This window comes from Elgaria multicarinata, chromosome 8 (assembly GCF_023053635.1).
Source record: "Elgaria multicarinata webbii isolate HBS135686 ecotype San Diego chromosome 8, rElgMul1.1.pri, whole genome shotgun sequence".
Taxonomy (NCBI): domain Eukaryota; kingdom Metazoa; phylum Chordata; class Lepidosauria; order Squamata; family Anguidae; genus Elgaria; species Elgaria multicarinata.
The window spans coordinates 96609244-96626116 of NC_086178.1; the positions used below are offsets into that span (position 1 = coordinate 96609244).

General features: G+C 44.7%; 1 protein-coding gene across 1 annotated transcript; it reads right to left on the reverse strand.

Moving 5' to 3' along the window:
• Nucleotides 1–12765, reverse strand: NRBF2 (nuclear receptor binding factor 2). The gene is made up of 4 exons (XM_063133071.1): nt 12603–12765; nt 3644–3728; nt 3100–3140; nt 1–1461 (listed from the first exon to the last, which is right to left on the reverse strand). Exons 1-4 carry the CDS (start codon nt 12648–12650, stop codon nt 742–744), a joined length of 894 nt encoding a protein of 297 aa, XP_062989141.1. The 5' UTR covers nt 12651–12765; the 3' UTR covers nt 1–741.
• Between the last annotated feature and the right edge of the window lie 4108 nt (nt 12766–16873).

The window sequence follows — 16873 nt, forward strand, 5'->3', positions numbered from 1 at the left end:
TTCAAAACAGACCTGAAACATTTTATTTCCTGGCTACTACCATTACTTCCATTCATGCACCAAGGATTGTTCTTCCTTGTGTATTTGTTTAAAACAATGCCTAGCAGTTTCTTATATAGAAGACACACATTATGAAGCACCCTGATTATGTAAACAAATCAAAATATTTCAACAGAACTAAATTTGGTTCCTTAAAAAAATGGAAATTTAGCATCTCTCCTGATTGGCTATTACATTTTAAATCAGGAGTACAGAAGTGTGGCACGTAGATCCATCCTGCAGAGGAACAGAGGCAACATCCAATCTGTTGCCCAGGTTTTGTGCATAATTAAGTCAAAAAGCAATCAAAATGCATGATAGAAAATTTCTTCTGCTGCCAACATTGTCACCATCTGGCCCATATCACTTAGGCATTGCATCATTTTATGGCATTAGGGAGACCTGTTACACACAGCATACCCAGAAGCCCTGCAGGATTGTGTTACTTGAGTCTCCCCTCAGTCATTTGGCTTGAAGAAGAAAAAAAGAGTGCTTAGCTCTTACCAACGATGGTAAACTGTAAGCTCTGTTCAAACAACCCAATATCATGCATATTTTTTCACAGTGACGAAGTCACTAAGATTCCCCCCTCCCTTACTAGGGTTGTAGCTGATGTTTCTGCCCGTGGATCACAGCTGTACTGGTGGCTTTCCCTTTTTGGATTTTGCTGAGCTACAAGTGAGTGTACATGGTGGTCTTCACTTAGCTGTTCATGAGTCCCTTCAGGATATCCTCCGAGAGCTCCAGGAGAGGGAGCTCGGGGGATGGAATGTCCAGCGGGGGAAGGCTGGGTATCGGAATGTCCTTGGCCTTCCCGGCGTTTGTCGTAAATTTCTGCCACGTTGAAGCGGATGTAGCAGCAGTTTCTGAATGCTGCTGCAGACCCCACAACTCTGACTTCTCCACAAAGTCAGCATCTACATCCAGCTCCTTTTCCAGGGGGGATTTTAAGTGCCTGGCCCTCTCAGCCTTTAGCTGCTTGTTCTCTTGCTTTAATCTCTCATTTTCAGCTAAAAGAAATTCCACGTGCCGTTCCAGAACTGCAATTTTGGTGGCCTGCTCCTCCACTTTTGTCTTGTCATCCATTGGAGTTTTGCTTCTTACGCATACTTCCAGCGGTTCCTTTCTTTTCTGAAGCAGAAACAGTAATGTATCTGGGTCCCTATCCAAGACACCATGGGTTGCCTGCACATCTTTCTCTGGGGAGGGGTTGAACTTGAGACTAGCAGGAGCTGTCACATTTTGGTCATCAGTATCCTCAGCTGATGGTTTAGAGGAAGCCTGCAGGGGTGTAGCACAATCCTTGTCCGCTGCTTGCTGTAGTTTCAGTCTCTCTTCTCTTTTTGCTCTTTTCCACCGCTCTTGGATAAGCAATATCTGTTTCAGGTGACTCTCCCTTTGTAATTCCAATGATAAACGGGCCTGTGTAAAAATATGAACAGAGGATGAACTGCATACCCTTAGAGCCTGCTTTTATTAGCCTTGGATAATGAATAGGGTTGGGCATTGTCCAATAATGGTCAACTGGATAAGTAAACGGAATGTATTGTTCACCATTTGTAGTTGTTAGAATAATAAAAAAAAATGCTTTAAACATCACCATGTTTGACACTTCTGCTAAATAAGTTAACTAATGTGTTTTTTAATCAGACGCTTTTAAAAACCGTAATGAACTATTACAAAATGTAAGTGTTAGGTAAGGTTTCTAAAAACATGAACAACTCACTAATCCTATGGTCACTAGACAGCATCTGAGTGGACCCAGGATGCTTCAGATCTCTACCTCCAAGGCCAGAGGCGAAACTCTCACCCTGGAGGAGATCCGATTGTAGATGCCCCTCCCCACCCTCTGCCGGCCACCACAGAAAGCTCCATGGTGGCTCCTTTGGTGGGAGGAGAGGGAAGGAAATGGGTGTCTGGGGAGCAGGACAGTGAGTGGAGAGGAGAGAAGACATGGATCCACAAGCTTCTCAGCCTCTGACCCCACCCACAACCATATCGAAGAGTTAGATGGGTCTAACTACAAATGAATTTAAGGAGGAAAGGGAGGCAAAAACCCTTCTATCATTCCTCCAGCCCTGTCTGGCTCTTACTGGTAGGGTTTTAGATGGACAGAGTAGCCCTGTGTCTAATTAGGATCAATCCTGAAAACAGTTAATTCCTTTGGCATTTATCCTGAAGCCTATAAGTTGTTGTTGTTACTTTATTTCTGTTTTCATTTCGTTGAGAACAACTATTTTTTAAAAAGTCAGATTTTAAACAGGCAGGAGGCTAATTCTTCAGCAATCCTCAGCATCCACTACAACATAGAATGGTAGCTTCTGGACTAATGCTTTCCAAATTCACATACAAATAAATACTTGGTACATTTAACAAAATGTTTTTAACAACTAGATTTGCAAAACAAAGCTATTATTAACGGAAGGAGCAATTTATCTTCTACCGAAAAATGGCCTTTGATGTGACAAATGCACAGGTATGTGACCATGATCTTTCACTGGGGAAGTACGGGAGGCTTTGGGGAGAGGGTAGCTTGCTCTGCTGACCCAATTCCTGGATGGATTAAAGGGGAAGAGGTGATAAGCCTCACATGGCCCTTTTAAAATAAAAGTATTTGCCAATTGTTCTACAGAAGCACCATGGATAAAACAAGATGCATCTTTACAGCACCCTTGAGGACAAAGATTTAATTCAATCAACTTATTTTCCTGACATGTACAGCAAGTTTAATGCAGGCTTGGTTATTACAGGCAGATAGTGTCTTTCTTTTTATTACATTACACTTTTAAACAAAGAAATAAAAAAATATTCCATGAACCATACTCCACTACATTAGCGCAATTCCCAACTATGTCTTACCTAGTTTATGGAACTCTGGCCACACTGAGGGTTACAGAATTGAGACATTTCCATCCTCACATCACATGCTTCTCTCCCCTATTATCTCTTGCCTTTTCAGATTTCAATCCTATGCAGAGTTCCTACTTGATCTTATAGTTGTAGAGATAATGGCTCTTTCACAAAAGTAGAATCATTGCCATTTAAAGAGTGTCATCTCACCTGATCTGATTGTGTCAGCTTCATAGCCTCCAAAAGATATGCTGTATAAAACACAAATTGAGAAATGGTTAAACCATGGAGAAGCCTCATCAAGTTTGGGGGAAATTCTATACATACAACAATAAATTCATGAACCAAGTCCATATAAGTATTCTGCAGTTCCACTAAGTGCTTATATGACTATTAATCTATTGCAATATCAATGAAGGCTAGACAATGCATATTTCAATTTAAATAGGGCAGGGCACACACGCACACTCAAGAGCTTCTGGTCAGTGACTGGAAAAAAACTTCCTTGCAAGTAAACTTCTTAAGGTTATCACTGAATTTGACAGCCAAGATTCAAGTTCAAGTCTTTCTTCTATAAATCTCCAATACCAGCTCCCAAGGGAACAGACTTTTGGCCCAGCCAAGTTCACTAAATAAAGTTAACAGACATTTCATTTCTACCGCACCTCTATGCCTGACAACTACTCAGGCATAACTGGAGGATCATGGTTCCACTGAAACCATATAATAAATAGCTCCACTGTTAACTACTCACCTGCTGCCTTTTTGTGACAAGAAATTGCTTCTTCGTACTTTCCCACTGCCAGCAAACGGTCAGCTTTTCTGCTCTGCTGATGAGCCTTCCAAAGGAAAATGAACTTTTAATGTTGGGATGGTTTTCTACTACATAATTCAAACTTTAAATAAAATTGATGTGCAAAAGGCTTTGTCTCAGGCTTTGCGTGGGACAGTTTGGCACTTCAATAGAGAATTACTGTGAAGCCTCCGAGATAGCTGCTGTTCCTTTTTGTTTTTGCCAAAAGAACTTTAAACCCTTTTTTTAAAACCCATCATGCGTTTAATATATAACTATCTGCCAACTGACTTATCTAACTGCTTATTCCAAACCAGCCCCAAGCTGCTAATCACAACTGCCTCAACTACACGGTCAAATTCATAACCATTCTGTGACATCACTTTCCTTTGTGGGGCATTAGTCCAATTTCTCTTTCCCCCATCAAGCAGTCACCTTGTGGAACCTTCTGAAGCACAATTCTTTAGAAATAGCTTAGGTATTTTCACCCCAAAAGCAGGACATGACAGCACATACACCCACATACTTTGGATTGAAGCTCATTTGTTTTTAAAAAAAAATGTGCAAAGGGAAATGGTGCCCACTTCCTGGCTAGTACAAACCCATTTAAGAGACAGTTCTTTACATCTGACTGTCACATATGATTCGAGTGGCCCTGAAGTGATTATTAGCCACCGCCTGATGCTGCAGCTGGCTCTTCCTCCATGCTATTCTTCCTCTTTTACATTATGAGCAAAGAATTAATTATCCCATGGCAGGCAAGAAAAGGCTATGATTTCATTGGAAAGGGAAATGCATTGAGCAACTTCAAGGTATGCCTCTCCTTGAGCAGCAGCATGCCAGCTATTTCTCCATGAGCAATAAAATAGCGCAGACATCTGAGGAAAATGTTTTCCACTGGCATCTTCTCATAACATACCTGCTTAATACACCTCCTGTGATATAACGGTACAAGATTATGCTCAGTGTAAAGAAAGTGGATAGGGAGACATTGTTTTTCTTTCCGTAATAACAGAACGATGGTCATCCCATGAAGCTTATCAGTGGCAGATTCAGAACAGATAAAAGGAAATACTTCTTCTCATGGCCACACAATTGGATGACTTTAAAAGATTAAATAAGTTCGCGGCTACTAGTCCTGATGGCTATATACTACCTCCGATATCAGAGGCAGTATACCTCTTTATAGCAGTTGCTGGGGAACATGAGCAGGAAGGTGCTTGTTGCATTCATTTAATTGGGGAAGAGCTACAGTTACTACAGCCTGCTGCCGTCTTTTTTTCCTGCTGGATAAGACAGTGTAAGACAAGTGGACACATTTGTCTATGGGTTGATGGTAATGACCCTTTAGCAAGTTGCCCTTTTTCTAATTTCAGAGATGTTAGAGATCATTTTGGTTCCAATATGGTTTTCTGATCCTGCAGCAGTCTATCAGCATCTAACTTTGGTCAGAAAAGAAACAGGCAACATTATTCCCAAGTGTTGTTTTGAGAGGCAGGCCTTGAATCCAATTTGCGCAGCTGTTTTGCCTTCCTCCATGCTACATATGGTGGGGGAATTCCTGGCAAGCACACAGAGGACTTGGATGCTGGCAGATTCCACTAGCAGAAAGTACCTGGCTCTCCTTCACAGCCAAGGCACCTTCCAATGAAAGCCCACACAGACTAACAGTTATCCTGCAAACAGGCATAAGTGGAGCTAAAGAAGAGAAGACTAGCAAGAAAACCAACACATACTGTAAGAAAAAAAAATCAGTGGTGATTGGCTTTGAAACAAAATGCTGACGAGTATTACAAAGTTTGATTGAGTGGGGAGAGGAAGAAGCAGACAGGTTTATAACAGAGATAAAATGGAGATTTCCTTTGGTTAACCGATTTCACTTAGACTGACAATATACTAAGTTCATTTGAGATATGCAGTTACAGTTCTTAGCCTATTCGTGAATCTTTAAATAGACAATGATATGGTTTTATTTCCTGAAAACTTGACAGCTACATATGTCAAGGCCAAGTGATCACATAATCCTCCTATGGTGAATAGTATCAGCTCCTATTCAGAAAGATTCTTAAAAGAGACCATACAGATTCAAGAACTTTCCCAAAGAAAACAAAGAATATCCTGATAGCATTCAATAGGTGAGCTAACTAACAACATTAAGATGGAAAAGAAGTGGGGATGGATCACTAGATTTAAAGTGATGGTTAGTTATTGGGGCTGGGAAAACTTAACAGCTACAGTTAAAGAACTGATGCTTAATATGGTGGCTCTGGATGGTATATATATACATGTAGCAAAAGAGGAAGCAAGGGAGACTTTTAGGAATTAGGAATAACCCATGAATGTGTAAAGGGTGAGCTGTTTGGGCCTCTGGAGCCCACGTTTCTCCCCAAGGGAAAGATGCAGAATTTCCTGTTTGGCACACTACAAAAAGGAAACAAAGCACATTTATGCACTCTCTCCCTCTTCTAGTGCAACATCAGAAGTTGCCTTGCACATAAATAAAAGGGATTCCATCTATCTACCCCTTGATTATTATTCCTAAAGTTTACTGTTCCTTTTCAAGAATGGTGCTCCCAAAATAATCCAGGCTCATCTAGGCTAGCCATGAAATCCTCTTTGCTCCAATAACTGCGCCAAAAGCTGTCAGCTGTCTAGCACACTACATGCCAAGATTGCCTTCTGTTAGGAGGGTGTTACAGCCAAGTGTTACCAAACACCTTTGTACTCCCGTGGTGTGTCGGAACCACCTACACACACTGAGTGTGAATGTGAGATTATTAATTCAATAATTGTATGAGGAATATGACATATAATTGTTCAAATAATCTTAAACAACTAGAGTGACATAGTATTACCTTTTCCTCCTGTGCAATAAGAGCTTCTACCATCCAAGCCTGAACATATTTCCCCCTTTATCCAGATGCAAACATTGATGCATGTTCAAGATAAAGCAGAGTTAGCTAAACAGCTGCCTACAGTGTAAACTACTGTCCTACTGCAATTGTTCCATTCAAGACTGAAGTATGCCATAACAAGGAAACTATAGCTCAGCGGAGCTCACACTTTGCATCCAGATCTAGCGGTTCCTGAAACAACCCTGGAAACCAGCTGAAATCCTTGTTTCCAGAACAGAACACATCAGCAGAAGTTCCTTCTGTGGCTTCTGCTGACGTGCCCCATCCCCAAAACAAGTGTTTGTGTTAGTTTCCAGTTGCACTAGATCTTGCTGTGCTAGTGGTTATATTCCACTAGCACAAGAACCATGTAGATACTGCCCAAAGTCTACACAAGTGTTTGTGACAGCTTTTGACCCCAAATAGATAAAGGCAGCCTTCCCCAACCTGGTGCCCTCTAAAAGTTTTGGACATAGGAATGGTTGACATAGCCAATAGTCAGGAATGCTGCAAGTTCTAGTCCAAAATATCTGGAGGGCACCAGCTTGCTGAAGGCTGGATGAAGTCTCTGCCTGAATCAATACTGGAAAATTTATCTCCAGCACATTAGAGCCAAGTACCTTCTATAGCCCCACTCATAATTTGCTAGTTTTTAACAAATCAACTTTTTGCTACAGCAGTGACCACCCTCTTGGCAAGTGTACCACAAGTCAGAAATATGAGACAGTGCCACTTCACTGCTTTCCACAGGCACACCAACACACCATAGTGTGGGATGATTCTCCCCCCTAGCCTACAGAGCTGTAGAGGGGGGCAGGAATGTAGCCTTAAAACTCTCTGGGCAAACAACAAACTCCTGCATTTCCCACTTACACAGCAGGTACGCTTTAAAGCCTTTTCTATCTGTTTTGCCAAACTTGTGTTCTATTTTGATGGAGCCTGATTATTACATGCTTCTTGCCATGAATCATGTGTTGCTGCTCTCATTCGGTCATCACTTCCTGGCCTTGTTTAGATAGCAAAATCATCATGGTTGAAACAAAAGTCTGCATTTCAATCTGTCTCTTGATTATGCCCCTAAATAGGTACTTGTGACCATGTATTTCTTCTGTGACTCCCACAATTCTTATTCATACAAACACTGAATAAATATGTATTTACTAGTGTAAAGCCCATGTTGCCATGGGCACTAGTAGTCCTACTCCTTTCCCACTCTTTTGCCCTTTCAGTCCCCTCACCACAGAAGGGCTCATGAATAATGCAAATGTGGCTCAAGCTTAGTGAATCCCCCCCAAATTTGCATAGTGAATCCCCTCCTCTTTTGTGCACCCTGATTGGCCACCTCTGTCCCCTTCCTGCTGGCAGTGACAGACTAACTGCATATCTAATACTGGCCGCCTTGAGGCCCAGTATTGGGCAAAAGGCGGTATACAAATAAATATAATAACAACATAAACAACAACTATGCAGCTGTGCCCAGGTACCACCCTTGCACCAAACTACACAGGGCCCACCTTTGCACCACACTGATTGGCTGAGCAGGCTGTCTGTCATCCCACTTGGAAGACTGCTGGCTTGGTGTGGAGGAAACTAATTGCTTTTAAAGTTGAAGCTTTGAACTTTTTTGAACTTTCAATTTTTTTTTGCACATCTACACTGTTCAAGCTTCAGTTTAAATCAAAACTGAGCAAAATCAGTCTTTTAGATCCCAAAGAACCCTGGCCTCTCCTTTCCCCTCCCACCCACCAAAACGACCATTTCCCCCTCCCTCCAAGGCCACATTTATGACTTCAGGAAGCAGAGTCCCTTTCCCAGTCGCACCACGGCATATGTTACTGCTGCTGCCATGTGTGCTGAGGGGAGGAGGGAGTGTGTGAGCCCGCACGCTCTCCGCTGTGGATGTCACGTGAGTGACGTCTGAACTGAACCACCGGTGCTGCTTATGACCTATAAAGCCCTATATGGCTCGGGTCCAGGTTATCTGAAAGACCGTATCCTCCCTTATGAGCCTGCCCGTGCTTTGAGATCTTCTGGAGAAGCCCTTCTTTCAGTCCCACCATCTTCACAGGTGCGCTTGGTGGGAACATGGGAGAGGGCCTTCTCGGTGGCTGCTCCAGTGCTCTGGAACTCTCTTCCCGGGGAAGCTAGGCTGGCTCCCTTCTTGTTGGGCTTTCGGAAGCAGGTGAAAACTTGTTTGTTCCAGCAGGCCTTTGGAGTATAATCGGGTCCTCCATCTATGTTAAGGACTTGTAAATTTATGTTTTAACATTGTAATATTTTTTTTTGGTACATTTCTTTTCCTAGGTTTAAAATGTATATGTTTTAAATTTTGTAAGGCTGCCTTGAGGCCCAGTATTGGGCAAAAGGCGGGATACAAATAATAATAATAATAATAATAAGAAGAAGAAGAGGGCAAAGGAGGGGGATCAGAACTCAAAGTCGTCTTCCTGAGGTCGTAGCAGTGTTTGCAGCCTCAGGCGGGAGATTCCAAACAATCCTATGATCCCTGGGATGCTCTGCCAATGACCGTAGGATTGTTCTGTAAGTCAGAAGAGAAATACCACAACTTGTACTGACTGACATGGAACAGGAGAAATGCAGTTCTACTGCCTCTCCTCCACATGGTTACTTTTCCTTGACAAGCTGCTGCATATTCTTAGTCCATATCTTCTTAAAGACAATGAACTCTACAAATTGAATGGGTGTTGTTCTTTTTTTGTTCTGTAGCCAAACTTTTAGTTGGACTGCAGCCCAAGTATTTTATGAAGATTCTGAAGTCAGCATTAGATGACAACTGGATCCATCTGTCACAGCAAGCTCACCTGCAAAGTAGATGTGCTTTCCATTTGTAGCCACGCTCCCAAAATCGCCAACAGTTTAATGACTCTTTCCACAAGCCAGGTACATTTTGCTGTAGATCCAATAAAACTACTCAGTACTAGTGGACATCTAGTGCCTACTGGTTATAAATTATTTCTAATAGTGGCACTCAGAGGGCTGCATCAAACACAACATTTACACTAATGTAGGAAACGTTTCTGCATATATACATTGGCATGTGTGAATATTGTATATATGCAAGTATTTTACCACAAGAGATTAGTTTGCCTAAGCCCAATGAAGTGGCTTGTGGGTAAGGCATGATTTGAACTGGGGACTCCTAGCCCAAACTACATTATGCCAGCTCCAGAAGAACCGTGTAGATGCCAAAATGGACCTGCTGCAGAATTTCCTATCAGACTCTGCTCCACTTCCTTTTCTCCAGCGCTGATAAAATACCAACCATATAACGAACTGCTCATATTCAAGGTTGTGTCATGTTTTTTTTTCTTCCATGGGTATTGGGAAAATATCTGGATACACTTCCATCATGTGAAAAAAACACACATCTATTTTGCTGTGTGGTACATGCACTGGGAACCAATTCAGCTGGTTTAAATAAACTGTTCTTTCTTGTGATGTTTTTAATTTCTATATAGCACTCCCAGCACACACAAGTTGCTTTATAAATAATAAATGATAATGATTACCTCTACAATTTATTTACTATATTTATATCGCACCTTTTCTCCAAAGAACCCTAGGCACCATAACATGATCCTCCTCCTCTATTTTATCCTCACAGCAACCCTGGAAAATAAGTTAAGTGACTGGCCCAAAGACACCCAGTCAGCTTCACACCAGAGTGGGGACTAGAATCCACGTGTCCTTGGCCTAGTGCCACCTTCTAACCACTACACACAACACTGGTCACTATTCACTACACCATAATGAGGATAATAATATTGACTTACTTCCCAGGGCTGTTGCAAGGATTGTGAGCCATGTGAGGGACTTTAAATGCTCCAAGAGTAGATTTTTTATTTTATTTACAGTATTTATATACCACTTCCCATTCACAATTTCAGAGCGGTTTACAAGATAAAATAAAAACAGAATAAAAACACTTTAAAATAGATTTTTAAAAGAAGCAAAATGCACAGTGAACCATGGCTGGTCATCAAGGGAAGGCTTCCTGGAACAACATTTTCAGGAGGCACAGGAAGGAATACAAAGTTGGCACTTGCCTGACCTCCAGAGGCAGGGAATTCCACAGGAGGGGAGCTACCACACTGAAGGCTCTTCCCCTGGTGGACTCCAATCGGATGATAGGTCTATGTGGTACTACAGAAGCATGCCCTCAGATGACCTCAGTGACCGGGCAGGTTGGTATGGGAGAAGGCGGTCTCAGGTATGCTGGTCCCAAGATGTTTAGAGCTTTGTACACTAGGACAAGAACCTTAAATCTGGCCTGGTAGCGAATAGGCAGCCAGTGCAGTTCCCTCAGCAAAGAAGTTACTTGCTGGAAAGGGGCAGCTCCGGACAACAGCCAAGCTGCAGCATTCTGCACTAGCTCCAGTTTCCAGAGCAGCTTTAACGGCAATGGCGGCCATGCTATCCCTGACCAGGAGAGGCCGTAGCTGGCGAACCAGCTGAAGCTGGTGAATGGCATTCTGAGCTGCGGTAGCCACTTGGGTTAACCAAGTGACAGAGATGGATCTAAGAGTACCCCCTATGCACGTTTAGAAAGGAAGGCATCCTACAACTTCCAGCATTTCACAGCCAGTATGGTTGGTTGGAGAATTTTGGGAATTGCAGGACTTTCTAAATATGCACAGGATTGTGCCCTAAATCACCATTTACTGGTGCGTGTATACAACCATACCTACACAATGTATGCTTAAAGATGTTACTTCTCCACAGTTGCCAACCAAAAGGCAAGCATGGTGTGGTAGTAATGGTGTGTTTGGCAATGAAACGAGTTGGCTAGTAACTTTGGGTGGTGGAAAATGAGGTTACTCCCAATATTCTTCTCCAAATGGTCCTCTAGCTCTGCTGAAACATCCAAAGGTGCTTCTAATTTTATTTATTATAGCATTTTTTAATCCCACCCTTTAGCCAAAAAGCCTCTCAAGGTGGCTTACAAAAAGATTTCTTAAGACAGTCCCTGCCCACAAGCTTACAATCTAAAAAACATGACACAAAAGGAAAGGGGATTGGGACAGGTGGGGAGAGAAAGCAAATTTAGGCACTAGACTCTTAGTTGCAAAATGGAGCAGTTGGCTCCAGGAAGTTCTCAAGCTGGGTATAAAAGCAACAACCCTCTCCCCGCCCCTTGCTTGCCCACAGCATCAAGCATTCAGAGATATGCTATCTCTTTGCATAGAAATTCCATTTACCTTTTATAGTAAATGGGTGGTCATGAACCCTGGAATTCCCAGAACTCAACTTGCATCTATCATACCAGTGGGAAGCTGTGGCTGTCCAGATGATGCTAGACAACTTGCATCATCCCCAACTAGTGCCCATGCTTGGCCTGGGCTGATGAGTGTCAGAGTCCAACAACAACTGGAGGTCCACAGGTCTTTCATTCCTGGCCAAGGAACAAACAGTATGCTGTGGTGGTTAGGGTGTTGGACTGGGACTCAGGAAATCCTGGTTCTAGTCTCCACACAGCCATGAAGCTGACTGGGTGGCTTTGGGCCAGTCACTGACTTTCAGCCCAGATTACCTCACAAGGTTATTGTGAAGATAAAATGGTGAGCGAGGAGAGCCGCCTTGGGCTACTTACAAGAGGAAAAGAAGTGTGATATATACATGTAATCATCAATAAATATGGGACTTTCGCACTGAGCCACGTGAGGGAGGAAATAGGAGGCGGCAGCCGCCCTGGAGACCGCGGGGCCCTCGTCGGACCAGCGTTACGCAGCGAGCAGCTAAGACGCTGAACGACTTGCGAGGAAGTCCTCAGCCCGACTCCTGTCAGAATTTATTAGGTGGCTTGAGGCATCCTCCTCACCTGCAATGTGGCCATAATAGCGGCCTACCTTACAGGGCTGCTGCGGAGCTTACAACGCGGTGTGTCACTTGGCGTGACGGAGGAGAGCGCCGCTCCCTCGGGTTATGGCTCGCCCGAAGGAAGAACGACTCCGGCCGGCCACGTCAGCTCATCAACGCCGAGCCCCGCTCCCCCCGCCACGACTCACCAGGTTGAGCGGCCCCTCCATCACCTCCATGGGCGGCTGAGGGCACATGGGCGCTGGGGCGGCCTCTTCGCCGCTCTGGCCCGAGCGTCCTTAGCCCGGCCTGGCTCCACCGGCGACCTCCTGCCGCTGCCGCTGCTGTTGTAAACACCACAACACCGAGGCGCTTCCGCCCCGCGCGCCCGCAGTGACGTCATCCCGCCCGGCGCCAACAGCCGAGGCGGAGTCGCGGCTTCCCAAGCTCCGCCTCCTCCTCCTCCTCCTCCCTATAGCTGTGTACATTCACATCCGCAGCAACGGCCCGCGAGAAGAGTCGCGTTTCCTTGGCAACCGCGGCGTTCAGAAGGCAGGCTCCAAACTGCAAGGGTCGTAAAGCGAAAAACCGTTGACTCCGCCCCCAGCTTCTAAGAGGAGGTTATGTTCGTCGGTCTCCTTACAGGCACCGCCCGGCTGCGCTTGATTTGAGGAGAGCCGCCCCTTATTTCCCTAATCCCGCCCTCCCCAGGGCCTTGGACTACGGTGATTGCTCGCCGGTTACCACCCATGCTGGGCGTCGAGGGGGCGGGGGGAGCGCGCGCTTCTTGAAAGGGGGTTTCCCCGGCCCTTCCTTGCCATTGGCCGGCCGTTTCCTTGGTTTCGACGTTTGTGACGTGTCTCTCGCTGCTTTGTGTATCGGCGTGAAGTCCTCTGTGCTCGGACAAAAGGCTGTGATCCTTGCGGCGCTTCAGTTGACATCGCAGAAGTACGCTGCGCTTCTTACAAGTAGGCTGCCTGATCTTACCATTCTCCCCCAACTTGGCGACCTCCAGATGTGTTGGACTACAAGTCCTATCAACCCCCAGCCAGCATGTTTGGGGGATTATGGAAAGTGACAGCCAAAACATCTGGAGGGCGCCAGGTTGGGGAAGGTCACTACAACGAGATTAGGCGTGCCTCACAAACCCTGCTATTTCAAAAGGCTTAAGGTGCGCCTAAGTTTAGGGATGTAGGACTCTGCCTTATATTAAGCCGGTATTTGTATATCTACCCCAGTCTTGTGTACTCTGGGTGGCAGCAGTTTTTCGGGGTTTGGATGAGAGAGATCTTTCCCATCACCTCTGACCATCTGATCAATTTCTAACTGGAGATGCTGGGGTTTGAACCAGGGGCTACTTGCCTGCACTTCCACAAAGCTGTGGTCAGTGCCTGCTTCAGTTCTGGAGGGCCCTTAGGACCCTCTCTCAGTGAGTCTACCTTCTCACCGCTATTGTCACTAGCTGCCGCCTCCTCTTTTTTTTTTTATCATTGCTCCTGCTTGCTTGCTTGCCAAGCAGAGAGAGCCAGTGAGCAGATAGGCAGTGACATCTACTGCTCCTTCTTGGGCATGTCTACACCAGTTTTTATCCCGGGGATTGGCCCGGGATCACCCCTGTGTGCCCACATCCCTGTGTGTCTACATGACACACAAGGGATCCCAGGGGCAGGGATGGCACCACCACTGATGCTGCTTGTGAGCATTTCCCAAACCTTGTGGGGGGAAGCTCTCCCCCACCCACCCCAGTCAAGCAGTGATACTGTCCACTGGACTCTGCTGGAGGTCTTTTGGGGGCCTCTCCTCTCCATCCTCTTCTTCCATATCATTCAAGCAAGGCCTTGTCAGTCACTCACGAAGTAGGCAAACTATAACAGGCTCACTTGGTCTTTGGAGTGGGGTGGGTCTTTTCCTTATTACACAGAGAGTGCTCTGCTCTATTCAGTGCTGCAGAATCTCCCAGCACAGGGCCACGTTGCTCTTGCTCGCCCATGTGTTCAGTTCCCTCCACCAGCAGCTGCACAGTGCACCACTGCAGTTAGCCAATCATGTTGTTCTTGGGCTCCTCCCTTACAACTGATTGGCTGACTGCTCCTGCTTTCTCCTCTCTCCCACCCACCTTACAGCTGATGTGCCCCGAGGCCTCCTCTGGTAGCCCAGATCACAGCAGCCAGCCCACCTCTGAGGCAAACAAGACAAGGCTAGAGAACCCCTGCTGAGAGAGAACAACAGCTGCTACAGAAGAGAGGGAGAGAGAGGGTGAAGCAGAGGCAGACAGCCAGACTTGAGGAGATTTTGAGCTGCCAGTGGCCTCTTGGGCCTTGCAGTGAAGAACATTGTGCTAGAGGATTAGGTGATCAATTGCTGGCTGTGATACTGACTATTGTTTATTTCCAGAATATTTTGTTTCTGGTATGTTGATGAGAAGATATTAAATATGGACTTTCCTTCAGACAGTGAAGGACAGCTTTTGTTTCATATGTCATACACTGTAGCAACAAAGGAGTATTTTGACACCTCATAAACTAACCTTTATTATGAAATCCACAGTGCAGCAATACCTGTATTAGGACCAACCTAAATGTCACAAATTAGCGAACAAGCTTTTGAGTTCTCCACAACAGCCATCAGACTGAATGTAAAGCAAAGCAGGGGTGGTGGTGAAAAAAAGCTGTCTTGCTGTTAAAACTCTGCAGTCTGTATTGGTCACAGTTTAAAACTGGAGTGTAAGAAGAGACAGACTTAGGGTGTTTCCACACAAGGCATGGGGAGAGCAAACCTCTCCACCGTGCCTGGGTCCAGCTCCAGCTGAGAGCCCCCTCCCTCCTGCTACCAACTGTCTCTGGAGAGGCCACCAGTGAGGGAGGAAGCAGCAGCCAGGCACCTCTCCACCGTGCCTGGGTCCAGCTCCAGCTGAGAGCCCCCTCCCTCCTGCTGTCAACTACAACTGCTGAACTTTACAACTAAGATTATAGTGCCTGAATTTGCTTTCCTTTTCCCCCTCCTCCTCCTCCCTCCCAATCCCCTTTCCTTTTGTGTCATGTCTTTTAGATTGTAAGCCTGTGGGCAGGGACTGTCAAGAAATACTTTTGTAAGCCGCCGTGAGAGCCTTTTTTGGCTGAATGGCGGCATAAAAATCCTTAAATAAATAAATAAATAAATAAATCCTATGGCCGCTAGATAGGGTATGGGGGGAGGGGCATAGGATATTTCGGATTTCTGGTTCTGAGGCTGGAGACAGCGCTCCAACTTAAAGTACTCAGGTGGATCCAATAGGATTGCGCCCTTAATACCCTGCAGCATTCAGGGAATTTTACGGGGGTCCAAATGACATTGTCTCACCCACTTGTAATCCTCCCATGTTTTCCCCACTGTCTCTTCCAGCTTTTTTCTTACTGTGGCAAATCTGTTAAGAAAGAAAAGATGGAATAGCTGCACAACACCTTTGAATAGTTAGCACTAGGACGCCTCTGCGTGGAAGCATCCTTACGGAGCCTCCATTTCAATCCAGTAGGATAGTGCTCCTCATTGAAGTAAGTGCTCCTAGGTTTCAGGGTAGGGTTAAGGATGCTGGCACAAAGAAACACACAAGTGACTGATTCCCCATTTTTGAAAATATCAAATCCAGCAGTTAGTTACCCAGAGCTGTCTTTAGCCTTAAGCAAAATAAAAATGTCAGGCGCTGGATTTTGAAGCAATGCAATTATTTAAAAAATTAAATAAAACAAAAAATCACCGATATCTGCAGGACACTTTGCAGACATGGAGGGTGGGGGAAGTTCTATGGGCACAGTAATGCCCTTGATCCCCATGTTGCCTAACCCCAGATTAGATTCCATTTCAGTTGCATTAAGTGTGATCCTCAGTAGATATGTGCACACAAGGGTGAAGAGAAAAGTATATATAAACAGGTCAGATGGAAATGCATTGCAAAAAAATGCAGTCTCAGAAATACAGAAAAACTACAGTATCTGACAATTATGTTAAAGCTTAGATGTATATAAAATGACCAGATGTGTCAAAAAAGACTTTTTGATTCTGTTGCAACAGACTAGGAAATTGACATAAATTATGTTTGCGCTTTTTATTTTTTTACTGGAGTGATAAATAAATTCAGATTTATTGAATTGGCTAATAGGTTTAAAAAGGTAGATGGCTAATCAATGAAACATTCTTTAATTGGCTGTCAGCCTCAGTTTTAATATATGCAAAGAAAGAAAAATACTCTGGGACTGTGTGTCACGCTTGCCCCACAGGGTGGGACACACTGGGGACAGTGGGTATTAAAAAAAATCTAATCTGATTAAATTAAATGTGATATGTAATTGCATGTCGCTTTCCCTGATTTTTAGATATAAGTGAGCCTCTAGAGGCTGCAGGTTTGAGTAGGATAGGAAGAGGAAAGCCTGCTTAACCCTTTTTCCTCTGGTCATTTTTGCACTCGCAATCATGCACTCCCCTGAGCTATTTATCTCTCAATGCT